General features: G+C 44.7%; 1 protein-coding gene across 4 annotated transcripts in view; it reads right to left on the reverse strand.

Annotated features, from left to right (window-relative positions):
• COPS2 (COP9 signalosome subunit 2) overlaps nt 1–20,742 on the reverse strand; it is a 39,685-nt gene extending 18,943 nt beyond the window's left edge. For 2 of the 4 annotated variants that reach the window (XM_083183949.1, XM_083183947.1), the window contains exons 1-3: nt 20,585–20,742; nt 14,564–14,677; nt 10,620–10,697 (exon numbers count right to left, since the gene is read on the reverse strand). In XM_083183949.1, coding sequence (XP_083040075.1) covers nt 10,620–10,697; nt 14,564–14,677; nt 20,585–20,638 — 246 coding nt within the window. In that variant the 5' untranslated portion in view covers nt 20,639–20,742. Of the gene's footprint in view, nt 1–10,619; nt 10,698–14,563; nt 14,687–20,584 lie in introns of all 4 variants that reach the window. The other 2 variants (XM_083183946.1, XM_083183948.1) reach the window with 2 other exon arrangements.
• Between the last annotated feature and the right edge of the window lie 1,683 nt (nt 20,743–22,425).

A 22,425-nucleotide genomic window follows, 5' to 3' on the forward strand; every position in this document is an offset into this window, starting at 1 on the left:
TTATAAAATCATCTTAAATGCAAAATGTGACCGACGTTTCGGGGACAAGCCCCGTTTTCAAGGTGCAGAAAGTACAACAACAGTGTAAAACATAAGATCTCTTACCTATATAGGATCAGAGAAGGCTGAGGCGGGAGCCCGTCTCCCACGTCCGTGGCCGGCGTCTCACAGGAAGGCACTGGTGTAGCGCTTCCGGTTCTTCCGCCGGACACACGCGACCTGGGTAACCAAGGCAACCTGGGTATACAAAAGAACGTGCAAACATAAACATGGTGATAAAAACAGTGCTATATAAGGTGAATGCTTTGCAGCGTAAAAATTAAAAAGCAGTATTGGGGATACTCTAAATACATCTTGATGTCTTAGTTATTAATCAACTGAATTTATAATAAGTGTGCAACAAGCGTCCGTTACTCTGCTGGCAGTGGCCACACAGTCAGATCTGTCAGGGCTGGATGGTTAGTGCTTGCATGAAAAGGATAGATAAATCAGCTAATGTATAGGGCACATGGTTAGTGCAGGGGTCTAAACGCCTATGAATGTAGAAATACTATATAGTCCTGAACGGAACCTATTTGAGGAATACATTCCAAGGCATTCTTTCATTCAGTCCAAGTGGATGGGAGGTTTTTAGTCGGAAAATCCAACCTGCTTCAGCTCGCAGTAGAGCGGTGTCTCTATCCCCACCTCTTAGTTGAGCTGGTACATGTTCAATGATGAGGTGTTTGAGGTCATTGAGGGTGTGATCCGCTTCGGCAAAGTGCCTCGCCACTGGGTGTTCTGATTTTTTGCCTTTGATTTTGTTACTAAGTGCCGCTTTAATAGTGGATCGGTGCATTGCTGCCCGTTCCTTGAAGGGTCTAATAGTTTTACCTACATAGCCCTTGTTGCACGGGCATGTGAGAAGGTACACTACATATGCTGTACTGCATGTAACCGTTTGGTTGATTCTAAATAGCCCATTGGCTGAAGGTAGTGAAAATGTAGAACCTGTCCTCATGAACTGACAGGTGGTGCATTGGACACATTTGTAGCATCCAGGGGCTCTGGTAAGAAACGTGCTGCCTCTCTGAGTCCGCTGAATTTCAGAGCTAAAACCCGTGATATCAGTATGGACCACTATATCTTTAATACTTCTACTTCTAGTAAAGCAGGCCATAGGTCTTTTGTTTTTGTAGCACTGGAGCCCTTTGTCGGTACTGACTATGGGCCAGAGAGCACGTGTTGCCCTTGGAATCACAGGGCTGGTGGTGGAGTACCTGGTTGTCCACGCAATGACTTTGTTGCTTGGCTTAGGGTTACTTGCCAATAGGGTACTTCTAGGGGTATTTAGTACTTCCTTTCTCTGCTTGTTTAAGGTCTTCTCATCATAGCCCTTGCAGATGAATCGTTGTACCACTTGGTCCAATGCTTTTTCCGTTTCTTTAGGATTGCTGGTAATCCTGGCACTGCGGATGAGCTGTGATTTGGAAAGGCCAATTTTCAAGGCTCTTGGATGGTGGCTCGATGCCTTGAGTAATGTGTTCTTGCTTGTAGGTTTACGGTATACCGAAGTCTCGAGTATACCATTCCTTTTGGTCACTAAGACATCCAAATAATTAATGGCTGTGTCTTCTATTTGAAATGTAACCTTTATTGGAGAGTCTCTCTCATTGATGAACAAGATGAGATCTTCTAGACTGGTCCTCCTGCCCTGCCACAGCAGGAAGACGTCGTCTATGTAGCGACAATAAGAGATGATGTTGGAGGCCCACCCGGTGTTAGAAAAGAACATGTGCTTTTCCTCTTGTTGCATGAACACATTAGCGTACGATGGGGAGACGTTGCTCCCCATCGCACACTCACTGACTTGTAGATAATAAAGGCCATCGAAAAGGAAATAATTTCTCTTTAAGATGAGTTCCAGTAGGTTAAGAAACAGCTCAATATCCACAGAAAGGTTTTCTTCATTCATTAGAAAGCTACGCATAGCCTGTAGTCCCTTGTCATGGGGAATTGCCGTGTATAGGCTACAAATGTCCATCGTGCAAAGCCATGTGTCATCATTGATGGAGGGGCATTTCTGTATTTTTTGCAAGAAACTTGTGGTGTCCTTAATATGATTGGGCTGTTTTAGGATCAACGGTTGCAAGATTCCATCAAGGAACGCCGAAATGGGGTGATACAAGCCATTTCTGGCCGAAATAATGGGCCTGCCAGGCGGGTGTGCACTATCTTTGTGCATCTTAGGCACTGTGAAGAAAACTGGGCAAATTGGAAACTCTTGTTTGAGAGCCGCCATCAGTTTGCTAGATATTTTATTTTGTTTGTGTGCCTCTTCGAGGATAGAGTCCAGTTCGGTTTTATAGCCCCTGGTGGGATCCTTAGTGAGCTTCTGATAGGTTCTGGAGTCATTGAGTTGTAGGAGTGCCTCGGTGCGGTAATCATCAGTGTTCATAATGACGATACCGCCGCCCTTATCCGCCGGGCGTATCACCACATTTTTGTTGGTGCCCAGAGTGCGGATGGCTTGGCGTTCTTCATTGGACATGTTGGAATGTGTCACTTTATTTGCCTCCGTATATTTAGTCACTGACTCTCCTAGAAGCCTCATATAGCTTTTGATCGATGCATTGGTAGAGGGGGGGTCCGACTTTTTCCTGGAGTTGATGAATGTTTGATGGTCATCAGTGGTAAGGGAATTAGTTGAGTGCTGGAAGAATTCTCCCAGTCTCAGCTTGCGGCCCAATTTATAGGAATCAATACCCCATTGCAGGTCATTGTGTTTATTTGTGGGTATGAATGACAGTCCTCTTTCCAGGGCAGATTTTTCAGCTGAGGTCAGGGTATGGGACGATAAGTTGTAAATTACCGAATCCTCGGTGTGGTTCTTGTTGGCGTGCCTTTGGTTTTGTCCGCCCCGGCGGGTGGCCTGCCTCTTCCTCTTTGAATTGGGACGGGTGCCTGTTGAGAGTTCCCTAAAGGGACTGATGCTGAAGCCTCAGGTACTGAATCAATGTCATTGTATGCGAATTCGCTATCGCTGTTGGAGGTGGCAGTCTCTCGGCCATGAACTTCGCGTCTTTTCCGCCAGTGATGTTTGGCTCTGGCATTATAAGGGCGCTGGGTGGGTTGGTCGCCCCCCATAGCCCAACGGTATACCTTATTTGTGTCATAATCCTCCGATACTGTGGCATGTTTGGACCGCTTGAATTTGACCAGGTCCTGATGGTATTTATCCACTTGAAGCTGCAACTTGCTCAGCCATTGCTGACTGGGATCCTCTTGTGCTGCTGCTTTGAACGCAGGTTCAACCTGTTTGATCTTATCTCTGGTCAATGCCAGTTCGCGTCCTGCCTCCTCTATGACCAGGAGTACCAAGTCCAGACTGCAGCGGTTCAAGATGCCCACCCATTTGCTACAGAACTCAGGATTGTGACGCCCGATGGTCGGGACGTTACGAATCCTGAATCCCCGGGGGATCATTTTTTCCCTGAAGTAGTCCGATAGGGCTATACCATGCAGCTGGAAATCGGACTCTCTCTTTTTCAGGCGTAATAATTGTTGAAAGAGGTCGTCGGCATCCTTGTTATCCTCCTGGGTCGACAACTGGTCGGCAAATAGTACTCTGGTTATCTCATCTTCTGAGAAGCCATAGGTGTAGCCCCTGGGTAGCGGTATATTTGCGTAACCCCTGGTGTCACTCGATTGCTGCATGTTGGCGGACTAGTTGTAGTCGACACAGGCAAACCACTGTCTTGGCTGTGGGATCCGAGAGAGTAGTTTACGCTTGAGATTAATAGCACATACTATGAGATGTAGAGATCCGGAAATGCTGGTGCTAGAAGTTGGTGTCCTTGAAAGTGAAAGAACTGTGAGCGGTATGTCGACAAATGGTGTCAACCTATATCGCTGAGTGAACAGGTGTTGGTTAAAATGGTTGCTCCGTCCTCTGCCTTGCGGGGTATTTAAAGGATGGATGTTTGGGGGTGCCTTGTCCCAAGCGGAGTCCCTGTAGGGGGGTCCAGATAGGTACGGTGCAGGGACTCCGCTTGGGACAAGGCACCCCCAAACATCCATCCTTTAAATACCCCGCAAGGCAGAGGACGGAGCAACCATTTTAACCAACACCTGTTCACTCAGCGATATAGGTTGACACCATTTGTCGACATACCGCTCACAGTTCTTTCACTTTCAAGGACACCAACTTCTAGCACCAGCATTTCCGGATCTCTACATCTCATAGTATGTGCTATTAATCTCAAGCGTAAACTACTCTCTCGGATCCCACAGCCAAGACAGTGGTTTGCCTGTGTCGACTACAACTAGTCCGCCAACATGCAGCAATCGAGTGACACCAGGGGTTACGCAAATATACCGCTACCCAGGGGCTACACCTATGGCTTCTCAGAAGATGAGATAACCAGAGTACTATTTGCCGACCAGTTGTCGACCCAGGAGGATAACAAGGATGCCGACGACCTCTTTCAACAATTATTACGCCTGAAAAAGAGAGAGTCCGATTTCCAGCTGCATGGTATAGCCCTATCGGACTACTTCAGGGAAAAAATGATCCCCCGGGGATTCAGGATTCGTAACGTCCGGACCATCGGGCGTTACAATCCTGAGTTCTGTAGCAAATGGGTGGGCATCTTGAACCGCTGCAGTCTGGACTTGGTACTCCTGGTCATAGAGGAGGCAGGACGCGAACTGGCATTGACCAGAGATAAGATCAAACAGGTTGAACCTGCGTTCAAAGCAGCAGCACAAGAGGATCCCAGTCAGCAATGGCTGAGCAAGTTGCAGCTTCAAGTGGATAAATACCATCAGGACCTGGTCAAATTCAAGCGGTCCAAACATGCCACAGTATCGGAGGATTATGACACAAATAAGGTATACCGTTGGGCTATGGGGGGCGACCAACCCACCCAGCACCCTTATAATGCCAGAGCCAAACATCACTGGCGGAAAAGACGCGAAGTTCATGGCCGAGAGACTGCCACCTCCAACAGCGATAGCGAATTCGCATACAATGACATTGATTCAGTACCTGAGGCTTCAGCATCAGTCCCTTTAGGGAACTCTCAACAGGCACCCGTCCCAATTCAAAGAGGAAGAGGCAGGCCACCCGCCGGGGCGGACAAAACCAAAGGCACGCCAACAAGAACCACACCGAGGATTCGGTAATTTACAACTTATCGTCCCATACCCTGACCTCAGCTGAAAAATCTGCCCTGGAAAGAGGACTGTCATTCATACCCACAAATAAACACAATGACCTGCAATGGGGTATTGATTCCTATAAATTGGGCCGCAAGCTGAGACTGGGAGAATTCTTCCAGCACTCAACTAATTCCCTTACCACTGATGACCATCAAACATTCATCAACTCCAGGAAAAAGTCCAGTTTCGACCCCCCCTCTACCAATGCATCGATCAAAAGCTATATGAGGCTTCTAGGAGAGTCAGTGACTAAATATACGGAGGCAAATAAAGTGACACATTCCAACATGTCCAATGAAGAACGCCAAGCCATCCGCACTCTGGGCACCAACAAAAATGTGGTGATACGCCCGGCGGATAAGGGCGGCGGTATCGTCATTATGAACACTGATGATTACCGCACCGAGGCACTCCTACAACTCAATGACTCCAGAACCTATCAGAAGCTCACTAAGGAGCCCACCAGGGGCTATAAAACCGAACTGGACTGTATCCTCGAAGAGGCACACAAACAAAATAAAATATCTAGCAAACTGATGGCGGCTCTCAAACAAGAGTTTCCAATTTGCCCAGTTTTCTTCACAGTGCCTAAGATGCACAAAGATAGTGCACACCCGCCTGGCAGGCCCATTATTTCGGCCAGAAATGGCTTGTATCACCCCATTTCGGCGTTCCTTGATGGAATCTTGCAACCGTTGATCCTAAAACAGCCCAATCATATTAAGGACACCACAAGTTTCTTGCAAAAAATACAGAAATGCCCCTCCATCAATGATGACACATGGCTTTGCACGATGGACATTTGTAGCCTATACACGGCAATTCCCCATGACAAGGGACTACAGGCTATGCGTAGCTTTCTAATGAATGAAGAAAACCTTTCTGTGGATATTGAGCTGTTTCTTAACCTACTGGAACTCATCTTAAAGAGAAATTATTTCCTTTTCGATGGCCTTTATTATCTACAAGTCAGTGGGTGTGCGATGGGGAGCAACGTCTCCCCATCGTACGCTAATGTGTTCATGCAACAAGAGGAAAAGCACATGTTCTTTTCTAACACCGGTTGGGCCTCCAACATCATCTCTTATTGTCGCTACATAGACGACGTCTTCCTGCTGTGGCAGGGCAGGAGGACCAGTCTAGAAGATCTCATCTTGTTCATCAATGAGAGAGACTCTCCAATAAAGGTTACATTTCAAATAGAAGACACAGCCATTAATTATTTGGATGTCTTAGTGACCAAAAGGAATGGTATACTCGAGACTTCGGTATACCGTAAACCTACAAGCAAGAACACATTACTCAAGGCATCGAGCCACCATCCAAGAGCCTTGAAAATTGGCCTTTCCAAATCACAGCTCATCCGCAGTGCCAGGATTACCAGCAATCCTAAAGAAACGGAAAAAGCATTGGACCAAGTGGTACAACGATTCATCTGCAAGGGCTATGATGAGAAGACCTTAAACAAGCAGAGAAAGGAAGTACTAAATACCCCTAGAAGTACCCTATTGGCAAGTAACCCTAAGCCAAGCAACAAAGTCATTGCGTGGACAACCAGGTACTCCACCACCAGCCCTGTGATTCCAAGGGCAACACGTGCTCTCTGGCCCATAGTCAGTACCGACAAAGGGCTCCAGTGCTACAAAAACAAAAGACCTATGGCCTGCTTTACTAGAAGTAGAAGTATTAAAGATATAGTGGTCCATACTGATATCACGGGTTTTAGCTCTGAAATTCAGCGGACTCAGAGAGGCAGCACGTTTCTTACCAGAGCCCCTGGATGCTACAAATGTGTCCAATGCACCACCTGTCAGTTCATGAGGACAGGTTCTACATTTTCACTACCTTCAGCCAATGGGCTATTTAGAATCAACCAAACGGTTACATGCAGTACAGCATATGTAGTGTACCTTCTCACATGCCCGTGCAACAAGGGCTATGTAGGTAAAACTATTAGACCCTTCAAGGAACGGGCAGCAATGCACCGATCCACTATTAAAGCGGCACTTAGTAACAAAATCAAAGGCAAAAAATCAGAACACCCAGTGGCGAGGCACTTTGCCGAAGCGGATCACACCCTCAATGACCTCAAACACCTCATCATTGAACATGTACCAGCTCAACTAAGAGGTGGGGATAGAGACACCGCTCTACTGCGAGCTGAAGCAGGTTGGATTTTCCGACTAAAAACCTCCCATCCACTTGGACTGAATGAAAGAATGCCTTGGAATGTATTCCTCAAATAGGTTCCGTTCAGGACTATATAGTATTTCTACATTCATAGGCGTTTAGACCCCTGCACTAACCATGTGCCCTATACATTAGCTGATTTATCTATCCTTTTCATGCAAGCACTAACCATCCAGCCCTGACAGATCTGACTGTGTGGCCACTGCCAGCAGAGTAACGGACGCTTGTTGCACACTTATTATAAATTCAGTTGATTAATAACTAAGACATCAAGATGTATTTAGAGTATCCCCAATACTGCTTTTTAATTTTTACGCTGCAAAGCATTCACCTTATATAGCACTGTTTTTATCACCATGTTTATGTTTGCACGTTCTTTTGTATACCCAGGTTGCCTTGGTTACCCAGGTCGCGTGTGTCCGGCGGAAGAACCGGAAGCGCTACACCAGTGCCTTCCTGTGAGACGCCGGCCACGGACGTGGGAGACGGGCTCCCGCCTCAGCCTTCTCTGATCCTATATAGGTAAGAGATCTTGAAAACGGGGCTTGTCCCCGAAACGTCGGTCACATTTTGCATTTAAGATGATTTTATAAAGACAAGTTTTTTCACTAAGACTGCGAGTGCCGCTATTTCTTCACCCGCTATTATTCCCAGTATTGGAAGGCACCGCAGCGACTACATCAAGTAAGGAATTGAGTGCCGGTCCGCCATTACACCATATATATATATATATATATTTCAGTTCATTATCATTCTTTTTTTTTACTTTTTATGCAGCTCATGCTGCTGCTGCGGCTGGCAGGGGGGGGAGAGGGTGCGTGCGCTCCTGCCGCTGCGTGCGCTCCTGCCGCTGCCGCCGCCGGGTGAGCCTGCTGCCGGGCCGGGTGAGTGCCGGGTGGGTGGGAGGGGGGTGCTGCTCATCGGTGGTGATCGGTGCTGTACTTAACAGCACCGATCACCATCGATCCCTGTGTTACCGAGCGGCTTAGCCACCGGTAACACAGGAAACGCTGTGAATGGCTGTTCAGATTTGAACAGCCAATCACAGCGATCGCCGACCGGGGGGGGCACCCCTGCCCCCCCTGGGCGGCGAGGGGGGATGTCTGCTGTCAGGGACAGCAGACATCTCCTAACTGTCACCGCCTCTATAGACGCAGTGACAGTTAGAAGCCATGACGTACATTTACGCCATGTGTCGGGAAGTACTTCCCGACCATGACGTAAATGTACGTCAAATGTCGGGAAGGGGTTAAAAAAGTAACTTAACTCCATGCCAACATGGATAGTTCATACCACCACTATCCATGTTGGCATGGAGTTCATTTTAAATAGCGTGGCGAGCGTAGCGAGCCACCGAGCCCGCAGCGTGGGCGAGCGAAGCGGGCCCCGCAAGGGGACTCAGACGCACAGCGCCATACTGGCGCCGTGAAACTACACAAGTACCCATGTGTTTGATTTGTTTGTACAACATAAATGCAAAATATCTCAATATACATCATTGAAATTTAAAAATGTTCTGAAATACGGAATAATCGGTTATCCAAAATTAAAATCCCGAGCATTTTGGATAAGGGATACTCAACCTGTAGTATCACTGGAGGCTATCCTATAAGCCCCAATGTGTTGTCCTGATCGCCCGATGAAAAAAAAGCAAAATCCCTGATAAGCAGCCCTTCAGACCCGCGATAACACATGGATCTGGGAAATTACGCTGGTTCCCATGTATTATCGCCCGACAGCAGCACATTTTTTTTAGACACAAGGAAAAAAAAAAGTCTGTAATAGGCTAGCCCGATACTCATCAACGGTCTAAAAATCACAATATCAGCCTGTTTTTGTTACAGCTGAAAAATAATCGAGATGAACATCACTCTTTAGAAGCAATCTAAATCTACCCCATACCGATTCCCCTTATATGTCTAAAGCTGTGTACACTCTGGGACGATAGGGGCTGAAACCGCTGGAAATATGGTCGCAGGAGACCATATTGCCAGTGATGGGAGTGTGCGCGCTCCCGTTTTCAGCCGCGTTCTAATCGCTGGTCGCAGGAGCTTGCCGGCATCGCCGGCAGAGGTTCCCTTTCGTCAGCGACCATCTCTGGTCGCTGATGAAAAGGAGAAACTGAGCAATATATTGCTCAGCCATATATTGCTAGCAATATATGGCTGAGCAATATATCTCCCCCGTGTGTATGGGGCTTTACAGACATGTGAGCCAGCAATTTGTTGACTCTAGCAAGCAGGCAATCTCCTAGCTTGCAGACCCCCTGGCAATATGTTGAAGTGAAAGTGACAATGAATGGAGAGCTACTCGGTTCAACGGGTATGGGTCATATGGTCAACATGCATTAGGTTGACCACTGAAGGTGACAGGGCTTTGGTCGACACCTGAAATAGGTCAACATAGCTAAGGTCAACAGGGCCGGAAGGTTGATACAAGCATTAGGTCAACAATGGGAAGGTCGACAGTGAAAAGGTCAACATGAGTTTGCCCTGTCGACCTTAAAAGGGTCGACCTAATGACCGTATCCTGTTTCAACTTCTCATGTGCCCTTTGTATAAGAGATTGTTCATTTATTTGTAACAGAACAAGTTTTGAAAATTACAATAACCCTCCCTCCAGCTGTTGAAGAATCCCAGCATGCCTTGCATTTCAGCATGGCCAAATAGCAAAACTAAGGCAAGGCATGCTGGGATGTGTCATTCAACAGCTGGAGGGCCACTTATTGCCCACCCCTTGATTAACAGATAAATAGTGATTTACTAAGAATCTGAATACAAATCATAATCAGTAATACAGAATTTACCGAAATGTCCGTGTCCCGCTGTTGTAAAAGTAACATCACAATCTACAATTTACTAAGTTGGGGTCTTGCTGTTTTCATTAAGTAAAATTCAACTTCAACAATCAAAATTGCTCAATATTACTGAGCATTATACTTTGCTATTAAACCACTGTACAATAATAGCATAAGGTTGTCTCCCAGCAACGTGTACTATACTAATTTACCAACACGAAATACTCTGACCTAAGCAGCTGTAAGAAGCCACTCAGCATTGCAGTAGCTACCTCTGAAGAAATGCGCTCACTGAATTTGCCACCATAGTTTAGTAAATCAATACAGGATACAAATTAGAATACAAGAGTTGGTTACCACAATGTAATATAAAATAATAGCAGCCTTAACCAGCTTAATACAAAAACAAATTGTGATTGTTTTTTCTTACTAATTTGAAGTTTATTTTGATCATTTGTTTCAGTGCTTTGAATCCCCATTCTCCCTTTTCTCCTTCAAGTTCCAAAACCTGTAACAAAGAAATACAATTAAAGTCCATGTAATTTACAGAGCACTAGCTACGTCTGCTGAATATTGCTATAGAAACGTAGGTTGGACAGATATGATGCATTAAAAATCTCACTCTACCTTGTCCACATTGGACAGGAGCAGATCTGTTAAATATTTGACAAGGGGCAATACCTAATAACCAGTGAATCACAGGTATTCAGCCTGCACTTTGCACACTGCTACATATTGCCCTGCATTCAATTACCAAATATTTGATTGGCAATATGTGCAATCCTCTGCTGTTGCGAATGAATGGGGAGATATAATCAAGAACTTCTTTTTCGCATAGAGGATAGATCAGTGCATTATCTGTCATGTATCACTACTGGCCTAGATCGAAAGGTGTTACAGTCACTTTTAGGCTGTATTATGGGATATCATGTTCTTTAAATGTACCACTAAAAGGATACAGCTGTTTCCTGATGTGTATTCCATGGCATGTGGGCTATTCAAGAATGTTACAGCACAGAATGAACAATAATCTCATCTATCTATACACTTTCCAGCCTTTTCACTTCCCAATGTAGTCATCTGTAGAGGATTCTAAAACCAGTACTCGGAAAAAAAAAAATGCAAAGTGAATGAACAGAACAGAAATCTAAATCAAATACATTTGTGGCATGACCACACCCTTTGCCCTCAAACGTCTTGGAGAAATAACCAAAGATCTGTGGACGGTTGCTTGCTCAAATCCTTCTGTCTCCTCATGTCATCCCAGACCAACTCAATCATGTGGAGATCAGGGCTCTGTGGCGACCAAATTAGAACTTCCAGGACTCCATGTTCTTCTTTACGCTGAACAGAGTTCTTAAATACATTGGGTGTAAGTTTGGGGTCATTGTTCTGCTGCACACTAAATGAAAAGCCAATCAGATGCCTCCATTATAGTACTGCATGATGGATAAGTACCTGCATATTTTTCTCAAACTTGCAAGGAACCCAAGCATTCTTCACTGTTGCCTGTAGAAATCCATTATTGTACCACTCACCTGTCCTTCAGTGAATTAATGGCTTTTTTTTTCCAGCCAAATATTTAATATTGCTAACATTTTCCCAAGTTCTTGCATTTTTGTGCATAGTTAAGTTGTTCTGCTTTTTTTCAATGTCTTTTTAGCCACAATTCTCCCACGAAGACTACTTCTGGTTAGACATCTCTGAACAGTAGAGGTACCTGGGTCCCACTTGTTTATGCCAGTTCGGAGCTGATGGCACCGCTAGACATTTGCCGATATCAATGGGAAGTAAGCATCATGTGTCTTTCATCTGGTGCACCAAGTTTACTTAGCCCATTGCTACGTCCATGGTCCTCAATGTTGCTAGTTTCTTTGTGCTTCTTGAAAAGAGCTTGAACAGCACATCTTGAAACACCAGTCTGCTTTGAAATCTTTGCCTGGGACCTTGCCAATGCACTACATCTACCTTGTGCTCTGTTGCTGTGCGCCAACATTCCATGGAACATGACATTTGGCGAAAGGGTAGTCTTCCACAACCCCCCTTTGTAGCAGTTTGGCTGTTCCTCACCCAGTTTTAAACCTACACAGCTATTTCTGTTTCAGTTAATGACCTGGTTTCAACAAATGAAAATGATGATCATTATCACCTGTTTAGTACGGTTGGTTAATCATACACCTGACTATAATCCTACAAAATCTCCAACTTTGTGAAAGTGTGACTAAGTGGATGATTTTTCGAAGGCAAAAAGTGGTCACACCAAATATTTATTTGATTTAGCTTTCTATTCATCCACTTTCTATTTTGTTAATTGATAAAAGATAAACATCACTTGTATTTTTAAAATCATTCTTGCTTTGCATGATTTCTCCATGGCTGTCTAAAACTTTTGCATTAACATATAATTAAATCAAGGACAGTTGTTGTACTTTGACAACCGGTTTTTTGGAACCTCTGGTATGCACTATATAAATAACTTAGTGTTCTGGTTCACTTGCAAAAGCAAATTCTCTCTCTAATGGACAAAACCATGTGTACTGCAGGTGGGGAAGATGTAATGTGCAGAGAGAGTTAGATTTGGGTGGGGTTTGTACTTCAAACTGATACCTAGTTGTGCTGCAAAATTAAACCAGACAGTATTTACTCTGTATAGAAACAAAACACCCAAATCTAACTCTCTGCACGTTACATCTGCCCCAGCTGCAGTGCACATGGTTTTGTCCATTAGAGACAGAATTAGCTTATGCTCGTAAACCAGAATCAGGCCCTTAATTCACAAAGTAGTAATGCATACTGGTAAAGTATTAAAATGCGTGTAATTCACTCATTTCCTCTTAAGTGAAAACATTAATTGTTGAGTTCATGGTTTCGCTTCCCACCATTAACCCGAACTGCGCTGAGTTCGTATATTATTCCCGTGGCTGCGTGGGATTACTCTGGATAATCCGGTTTCCTCTCACAAAATCCAAAAATATACTGTTGATTAATATGTGCACCTGTATCTGTTCAGGGCAGATTAGAACTGGCCAAGTGGTTCTCTATACAAAATTGTATTAAATGTTATGCTGCTTTCTTGTGGAAGTAAAGCCACCATTGGCTTATTCATTAAAATATAATTAAACATGGGACTGGGGGGGGGGACAGGGGAAAGGTTACCTGGGCACAGGCTTCACCTGTTAGTGAAGGGAAAATAATTAAAGGAAAATGAGTCCACAATAGTTATGGTATGGTGCCTTGCCAGAGTCAATTGAATTCTTAATAGGGAAGACAAAATACTCTCATTTGTTTGGGGGCACACTTATGATTTGTTATAACTTAACATTCATTAATTATACTGCAAAAAAATTGGGTAGTAAAATAATTAGTCCCATATGTACAAAAACAAACATACACAATTGGATAATACAGAGATGTTATTAGGGGAAGAAGGATTCCCTTTAAGGCAGGGCTGGGCAATTGCGGCCCTCCAGATGTTGAGGAACTACACATCCCAGCATGCCTTGCATCAGTTTCAGCATGGCCACATAGCAAAACTAATGCAAAGCATCCTGGGATGTGTAGTTCCTCAACATCTGGAGGGCCGCAATTGCCCAGCCCTGCTTTAAGGTATACTGCATATTCCTATGTATAAGGTAAAAAAAAAAAAAAAACAGTTTCCTGTTCGTGGTAAACTCACTCGAGAAGCCCATGAATTATTGGGATAATAATTTCTGATATTTATACAATTATATACAAAGTGTCCAAAACCTAGCTTCAATTATTCACAAAGTATAGTAGTTATACAGATGGAGCCGCTCTAATCGCCACCCCGCGCCACGGAATGAGGAGACGCTTGCACGCCCCATTCCCACCAATGGACATGCGAGCGTTCGAGACGCTCGTGCGGCAGGAGATGCTACAGCAATGTTGACGCTGGCCCCATATGTAAATAGATTTGCAGGTCACCAGTATTTATCTAGATGAGCACCACCTGGTGGCGGCTTTAAGGTAAACAAAGTTTGTTAATTGCACATAAAAGCACACTGAGTTTCTACAGAAAGGATTGGCAATAATGACCAGTGGGGGCTACAGAGATCAGGCTGCAGGTGTCACCCCACATCAGCAGTCGGGACTCACTGGCAGTTGGTGTATCCCCCCTATTTGGATTTTGGACTATGCTGCAGCCCCAAGACAGGAACACAGTAAGCAAGGATAGTGGTAGGGATGAACATGAGAAAGGAGGGCACTGTCTATGAAAGCTTTAATGCGTGTCTTGTTTATGCTTTTTTTATGCATAAAGCAGAAAAAAAGATTAGTCAAAGTCATTCTCAGATAAGATGGAACACAATCAAAACAAAAGGAGATTACAATAAATAGGCAACATGTACTACATACCTTCTGGAAGCTGCTGAGAGCTGCTTTGGGATCATCTTCCTTCAAAGCTTTTGAATTGTAGTACTGATTTTCCAAATCAACATTAGGCTCAGAATTACTGTCTTCCGAGTATTCCTGTGCATACAAGAGTATAAACAGGCGATAGCTTGGCATTAATTTTAAGGCAAAATAAGCTTGTAGTAAGATGTGAAGGCATACGGTCGTATAGTCGACCCGACTTAGGTCGACAGGCAACAGACTAGATGGGCCAAGTGGTTCTTACCTGCCGTCAAATTCTATGTTTCTATGACAGGGTTCTAGGTCGACATGGATGAAGGTCGACAGGTGTCTAGATTAACATGGTTTTAGGTCGACAAATGCATTAGGTCGATATGGGTTTTTCCAACTGTGTCCATGTCGACGGTGTCAACATTCGGGTAAAAAAAAACAGTGAAAAAACCCCATGTCAACCTAGACACCCGTCGACCTTCACCCACGTCGACCTAAGTCGGGTCGACAATACGATCCACACCCAATGTGAAAAGGATTCCTCCACGCATAAGTGTAAGCACCAATTTTCCATCATATAAATACAGCTATAGTCTCCCACCTGCTTTTCTGTGACACTACGTTGGTGGTACTAAAGTTGCTATACATGGAAAAAACAGATCACAAATAGGAAAAAGCCACACGACTAGTGATATGTGAGCTACATACCCAAAGTCATGAAACAAAGCAGCACAGCAGGTAAATGTGCCCAGTATCAGTTTGATAACACCCCACCTAAATCTAACTCTCTCTGCACATGTGACATCTGCCCCACCGGCAGTGCACATGGTTTTGCCCACTTGAGAAATATTTTGCTTTAGTGATTATGTCTGAATACGAAATTACGCTCCAATAAACAAATTTATACAACATAAAAGTAGTTTATCACACACACACATATGGCCATATGCATAAAATCAAAACACAAATCTAACAACGTTTTCTTAATTGTATTCATATTTATGTTATGATATGGCCGTGTGTGTGTGTTAAATTAATTTTAGGTTTTGGTTACATTTGTATATTGGAGAATATAAATCAACCAAAAAAATCAATGCTTCTTGGCAAGCTATTGCTTATTTCTATTTTCATTTCTGCTGAAGGGGTTTTCGGAATAACCTTTTAGAAGAAGTAGCAGCTTAAATTGGACTTTATGGGGTGTATTCAATGCTTTTTGCAAGCTGCGACAGCGAGCAGTGCTGCCTGCTCGATGTCACAGCTCGCACGGTCAGTATTCAACTGGCCCCCTGCACACGCCGTTTCCCTCTCGCTAGGCTTTTGGAGCGAGGGGGAAACAGCGTATGCAGGTGCTAACACAGCGAGGCTCATGGATAAATGCAGCGGGCTCCCTGCATTAGCCGCAAGCCTCGCTGTTTGGGGGAATCAGCGCTGTCCTCTAACTGCAAGGATTTCCCCAGCGCGTTGAATAGGGATGGCAAGCGAGGGGGTTAAATGGCGAGGATCGCTGTTTAACCCCCTCGCCGGCCGCATTGAATATGGCCCTATATGTTGCCAGCTAAGATTAGGCACCACAAGGCTTTTCTTTTATATTTTAAGTGTGATTACACATAGGTGTTAAGGGTAACCAGAGCTTGTAACGCTGGTTATAAGGAGTGCCAATGGAAAACAGATGGGCAATCAACGTATGCCGATATGTCCGACAGTCGGAAATATTGTCACTTTTCAACAACAGGTCGAATTTACATTCGACCTACTCAACCTATCCGATTATCGGAAATTTGCAACCGTATTCGACAGTCGGAAATGTTCCAACGGTCAAAAAGACTAGAGTAGTGTTAGAGTAGTGTTCACGATGGTCCTCCAGCTATTGTGAAACTACACATCCCAGCATGGCTTGCCATAGTTTTAGCATTCCCTGGAGGACCAGTTTGGCCTTGCCTGCTCTAGGCTGTTTTAGCAGGGTGTCGCACTCCGTCTAATTTCTAAAAAGGGCAAAATGAACCCTGTCCATTTGGGAACCATTTACTTAATTAAGATCTTCACTAGACAAGCAATAAGTATTTTTCCTGTTCATCTGTAATAAATACATATGAACCTCAGCAAATAAGAACATACACAGTGTAATTGGCATCCTAATCGCAGAAGAGAGGCTGTACTATATAGCGGTTCAAAACTTCTTCGGATAAAGATTTAAAACGTGATGCTGTTCATAGTAATTAGGGACAGTCTGCAACGATCATCAATGCATGCTTCACCATTATCCACTGAGGCGGGCATTATAATCGCAAAACAAATTGTATCAATTCTTTAAAAAAACTACAAATAAATACAACCAAGAATGATCCATAAAACCTCAGATTTGATGATATTGTATGATTTTCCATAGTTAGGTGATATATTATGCAACAGACACACAGTACTATTACATAAGCTTTCTATAGCTGAGTACTCAGCAGCCTGTATATACAGTATATGCATTTCTGGACAATTGCATTCTGTAGTATATACTGTAGGCATACGCAGTATATATGTGAATGCTGTGGTGTGTGTGTGTGTGTGTGTGTGTTTAGTATATTACGGTGTGTAGAGGATATAGGTGTATGCAGCAGTAGTATTATTTGTACAGGATATTTATGTGCAGTATGTATGTTTTTGCAGAGCATGTATGCTGTACAGTAGATGATGGTGTCCAGGATATAAGTGTGTGCAGAATAGAAGTGTATGCTGTACAATACTTTACTTTGTGCAGGATGTAGTATAAAAGTGTGTGCAGAATAGAAGTGTATGCTGTACAGTACATCACGGTGTGCAGGATATAGGGGTAAAGGATATAAGTGTGAGCAATATGTAGGTTTGATCAGAATAGAAGTATGATGCACATTCAAGTGTGCAGGATAGAAGTGTGTGCAGTATGTGGGGTTGTGCAAAACAGAAGTGTATGCCAGGCATTCCCAACCACGGTCCTCAAGGCACACCTACAGTGCAGGTTTTAGTGATATCCAGGATTCAGCACAGATGGTTTAATCAGAATCCCTCATATACTAATTAAGTCACCTGTGCTCAAGCCTGGATATCTGCAAAACCTGCACTGTTGGTGTGCCTTGAGGACCGTGGTTGGGAATGCCTGGTATATGCTGTACAGTACATTGCAGTCTACAGCATCTTAATGTGTACAGTATGTGGGGTTAAGCAAAATAGAAGTGTATGCTGTACAGTACATTGCAGTATGAACGGTTATGCAGAATAGAAGTGTATGCTAAACAGTACATTAGTCTGTATAAGACAAATGTTCTCAAACTCGGTACTCTACCTAAAACAGTGCATGTTTTCCAGGTCTCCTCACAAAAACACAAGTGAAATAATTAGCTCCACCTGTTGATCTTTTAAATGTGTTAGTGAGTAGTGAATGCACCTGTGCACCTGCCGGGTGACCAAGAAAAAGTGAACTGTGCGAGGTCCTGAGTACGGAGTTTAAGAACCCCTGGTATAGGATATTAGCGTGTGCAGAACAGAAGTGTATGCTGTCAAGTACATTATTGTGTGCAGGATATAGTGGTACATTATATAAGTGTGTCTGCAGTATGTGAGGTAGTGCAGAGCAGAAGTGAATGCTGTACAGTCTGCAGTATGTGAGGTAGTGCAGAGCAGAAGTGTATGCTGTACATTATTGTGTGCAGGATATAAGGGTACAGGATATAAGTGTGTGCAGTATGTAGGTGTGTGCAGAATAGAAGTGTATGCTGTGTGAAGGAAATTGGCGTGTGCAGTATATAAGTGTGTGCATAATATACAAAACGTGCACTATGCAGGGTTGTGCAGAATAGAAGTGTATGATGTACATTACTGTGTGCAGGATATAGGGTACAGTATGTACGTGTGTGTAGTATGTAGGTGTGTGCAGGATATAGGGTACAGTATATACGTGTGTGTGCTGGATATAGGGTATAGTATGTACATGTGTGTAGGTGTGTGCAGGATATAGGGTACAGTATGTACGTGTGTGTAGTATGTAGGTGTGTGCCGGATATAGGGTACAGTATGTATGTGTGTGTAGTATGTAGGTGTGTGCAGGATATAGGGTACAGTATGTACGTGTGTAGTATGCAGGTGTGTGCAGAACATAACTGAATGCTGTACAGTACTTAGTGTTCATTCTAGCACCCGCCATCTTTGAAAACCCATGCAGTTCCTGTTCCCTTCCTTGGGTGTCGCTGTCTGCTGTGGTGTTTCTAGCACAGGTCTGGTTTGCATATCAGTGCTGATATACAGACCACACTGTGCTAGAAGCCCTACAGCAGACAGCTACACCCCAGGCAGGGAAGAGGAACTGCATGGGTTTTCAAAGATGGCGGGTGCTAGAATGAATACTACAGTAGATTACTGTGTGCAGGATATAGGGGTACAGGATATAAGCGTGTGCAGTATGTAGGTGTGTGCAGAATAGAAGTGTATGCTGTACAGCACATTACGGTGTGCAGGATATAGGGGTACAGAATATAAGTGTGTGCAGTATGTAGGTGTGTTCAGAATAAGTGTATGCTGTATAGTACATTACTGTGTGCAGGATATAGGGGTATAGGATATAAGCGTGTGCAGTATGTAGGTGTTTGCAGAATAGAAGTGTATGATGTACAGCACATTACGGTTTGCAGGATATAAGCGTGTGCAGTATGTAGGTGTGTGCAGAATAGAAGTGTATGCTGTATAGTACATTACTGTGTGCAGGATATAGGGGTACAGGATATAAGCGTGTGCAGAATAGAAGTGCATGCTGTACAGCACATTACGGTGTGCAGGATATAGGGGTACAGAATAGAAGTGTGTGCAGTATGTAGGTGTGTTCAGAATAGAAGTGTATGTTGTATAGTACATTACTGTGTGCAGGATATAGGGGTACAGGATATAAGCGTGTGCAGTATGTAGGTGTGTGCAGAATAGCAGTGTACAGCGTGCTGTACAGCACATTACGGAGTGCAGGCTATAGGGGTACAGGATATAACGGTATGTAGGTGTGTGCAGAATAATACCCCTTTCACATCTCGATACCAGATCTGATGCTTTCACACTAAACCCGGGGTAGCCCATCATACAGAGGGCGACCCAGGTTCAACCCTTCTTATCGATGGATCCAGAGATTTGCCCAGGGTTATACAAAGGGTATATAAGCGGGGGTGCTTTCACACCGCAGGTCCCAAGTGCAGTGTGAAAGGTTAATATAATTGTATGCTGGGTACTTATGTATTATCTGGGCTCCCATGTTAAATGCACCCCATTTTTTCATACCCCTACTATCCAAATACGCATGGAGTTGATTTTACATAGTGTGGCGAGCGCAGCGAGCCACCGTGCCCGAAGCGTGGCGAGCCCCGCGAGGGGACGTGGTCTCATAAGAAAAACGGGAGCCCAGATATTACATAAGTACCATATGCTGTACAGTACAATACTGTGTGCAGGAGTATATTTCTAGTATTTAGGTATGTGAAGAAGTGTATGCTGTATATTAAAGTGCACGATATAAGCATGTGCAGTATGTGGGGATGTGCAAAACAAAAAAGTGTATGTTGTAAAGTACATTACAGTGTACAGGATGTACTGTATGTGTGGTTGTACAGAATAGAAGCGTATGCTGTACAGTACATTACTGTGTGCAGGATATAAGGGTATACTATATAATTGTGTGTGTATATAATACCCCCCACTAGACACTTGTCTAGCACACAGTGGGCCCGGGAGGGGGTGACTGAGCGGCCTGCGGGATATGGCACCAGGACGGGAGCTTGCGGTGCACCGCCACTTCCCTGTCACCCTGCGCTGCCGTAAGGGGCAGCCTGCGGCGGGGGAGCGGGGATGAAGGCCGGCATGTCACTAGCGGCAGCATCTCAGTGACCGGGCGGGGAGGGGAGGGAGCTGCCTGCTCAGTGTCCCGCCAACACACCTCTCATGCCCCCTGCTGGCTTAGCGGCCGCCGGGAACCGACCACCGCATCGGGCAGCTCTCGTGGAGTCACCCATCGCCCCGTTGGTAGACACCTACCAGGTCATAATCCTCTTCATCATCGCACATGAAGTCATCCTCCATGTCAGACATCTTGGCCGGGGAACTAGAGCCAGTGGCCTCCCAGGATTCCTTGCGTCTGCCGGAATTATTTCCTTATCCGGAACGGACTGTTTCGCCTCTGCTGCTGTTTGCAGGGGAAGCCCGTCACTGAGACACGCGCAGGCCGTGGCCGCGGCCTAGCAACCAGCATAGTAACGGCGCGATTGGCAGGATATTCTGACACTTGTAAACAGAGACTTCAGGAGCTTTATATTAAGAACTAATATGATATTTGCAATTATAAATAGAATAAAGGCCTTATTGAAGTTAGTTGGCTGCTGTATACAACTAGGTATTTCCAACAACTGAGATTCATGTAATGTACCTCCAGAAATGTTTGATCAGTTATGGCAGTGGTCAGGGAACAGGGGTAAATTATCCCAAATAGGGTAAAAATGAAATTCATAGGTATAGTGGACGGCCGTGCTGCCAGGACACAGCTGGGCATGCATATAGATTCATATACATGCCTAGCTGTGTCTCGGCAGCGCAACCGTCCATTACCCCCAGCATACCTCCCAATTTTGTGGCAGCCGGAGGAGGGACACTGGCGTGTACGCCGAAAATTTGGGGGCCTAACTAAAGGGGGTGTGATGCTCCTGCAAGGCCACGACGGCGGCGCCAGAGATCAATTTTTTGTTTGGACTTTTTGGGGGACCTTTTGTGATTTGGTTAGTCATTAGGGTGACCAACTCATCCCTTTAATCCGGGACACATATTAATTACACAGATTCTGTGGCTGGCTTTCACCTGGTTTTAAACTGCCACACCTCAAGACTCCATTTCACCTGGTTTTAAACTGCCACAGAACCTGTGTAATTAATATGTGTCCCGGATTAAAGGGATGAGTTGGTCACCCTATTAGTCATTGAAAGACCCCCTGTGAAGTTTTTTTATCAAGAACTGTTTTGCATGTACATCAATAAAATATGTTTTTTTTTTATACATTTGGGAGATGCATGACTTCTGGTTAAAAAGACCATCCTCCACTACACCAGGAAAATAAACCTTTATGTTTGGAGGGATTCAGTATTGAATCCCGGCGGTCGGGATCCCGGCGTTCAGAATCCCGACGCCGGAATCCCGACCGCCGAAATCCCGACAAGGGGGGGACGTGGATCGCCTCCCCTTGCGGGCTCGCTGCGCTCGCCACGCAGCGGGCCCGGTGCCTCGCTACGCTCGGCACACTAATTTATTCTCCCTCCAGGGGTGTCGTGGACACCCACGGAGGGAGAATGTGTCGGCATTTCGGCGGTCGGGATTCCGGCGTCGGGATTCTGAACGCCGGGATCCCGACCGCCGGGATTGGAACTGCATCCCGTTTGGAGCACCTCCACACAAATGAGTGAGTGAGGTATATCAAACTTTATTCATAAGGGAGTTGTTTAACAGGAAAAGATACCTTTACAGGTATTTCCTCACCCCCTCATTGGGTATGTGAGGTACGCCCTTACTCACTTTCTCACAAGTGCACCGCCACCCAAACAGTGGTGAGTTGGACATTACAATCCTGATTTCATTTGGATTGATAGAAGAGGTTATATACTGGGTCTTGATATATTAAAATATATGCCCTTGATAACACTGGATACTACACATTAGAGTTTCTCGCTCTTACTCACTTTCTCACAAGTGCACCGCCACCCAAACAGTGGTGAGTTGGACATTACAATCCTGATTTCATTTGGGTTGATAGAAGGGGTTATATACTGGGTCTTGATATATTAAAATATATGCCCTTGATAACACTGGATACTACACATTAGAATTTCTCGCTC

The sequence above is a fragment of the Crinia signifera genome, chromosome 4 (assembly GCF_055691185.1).
Source record: "Crinia signifera chromosome 4, ASM5569118v1, whole genome shotgun sequence".
Lineage (NCBI taxonomy): Eukaryota > Metazoa > Chordata > Amphibia > Anura > Myobatrachidae > Crinia > Crinia signifera.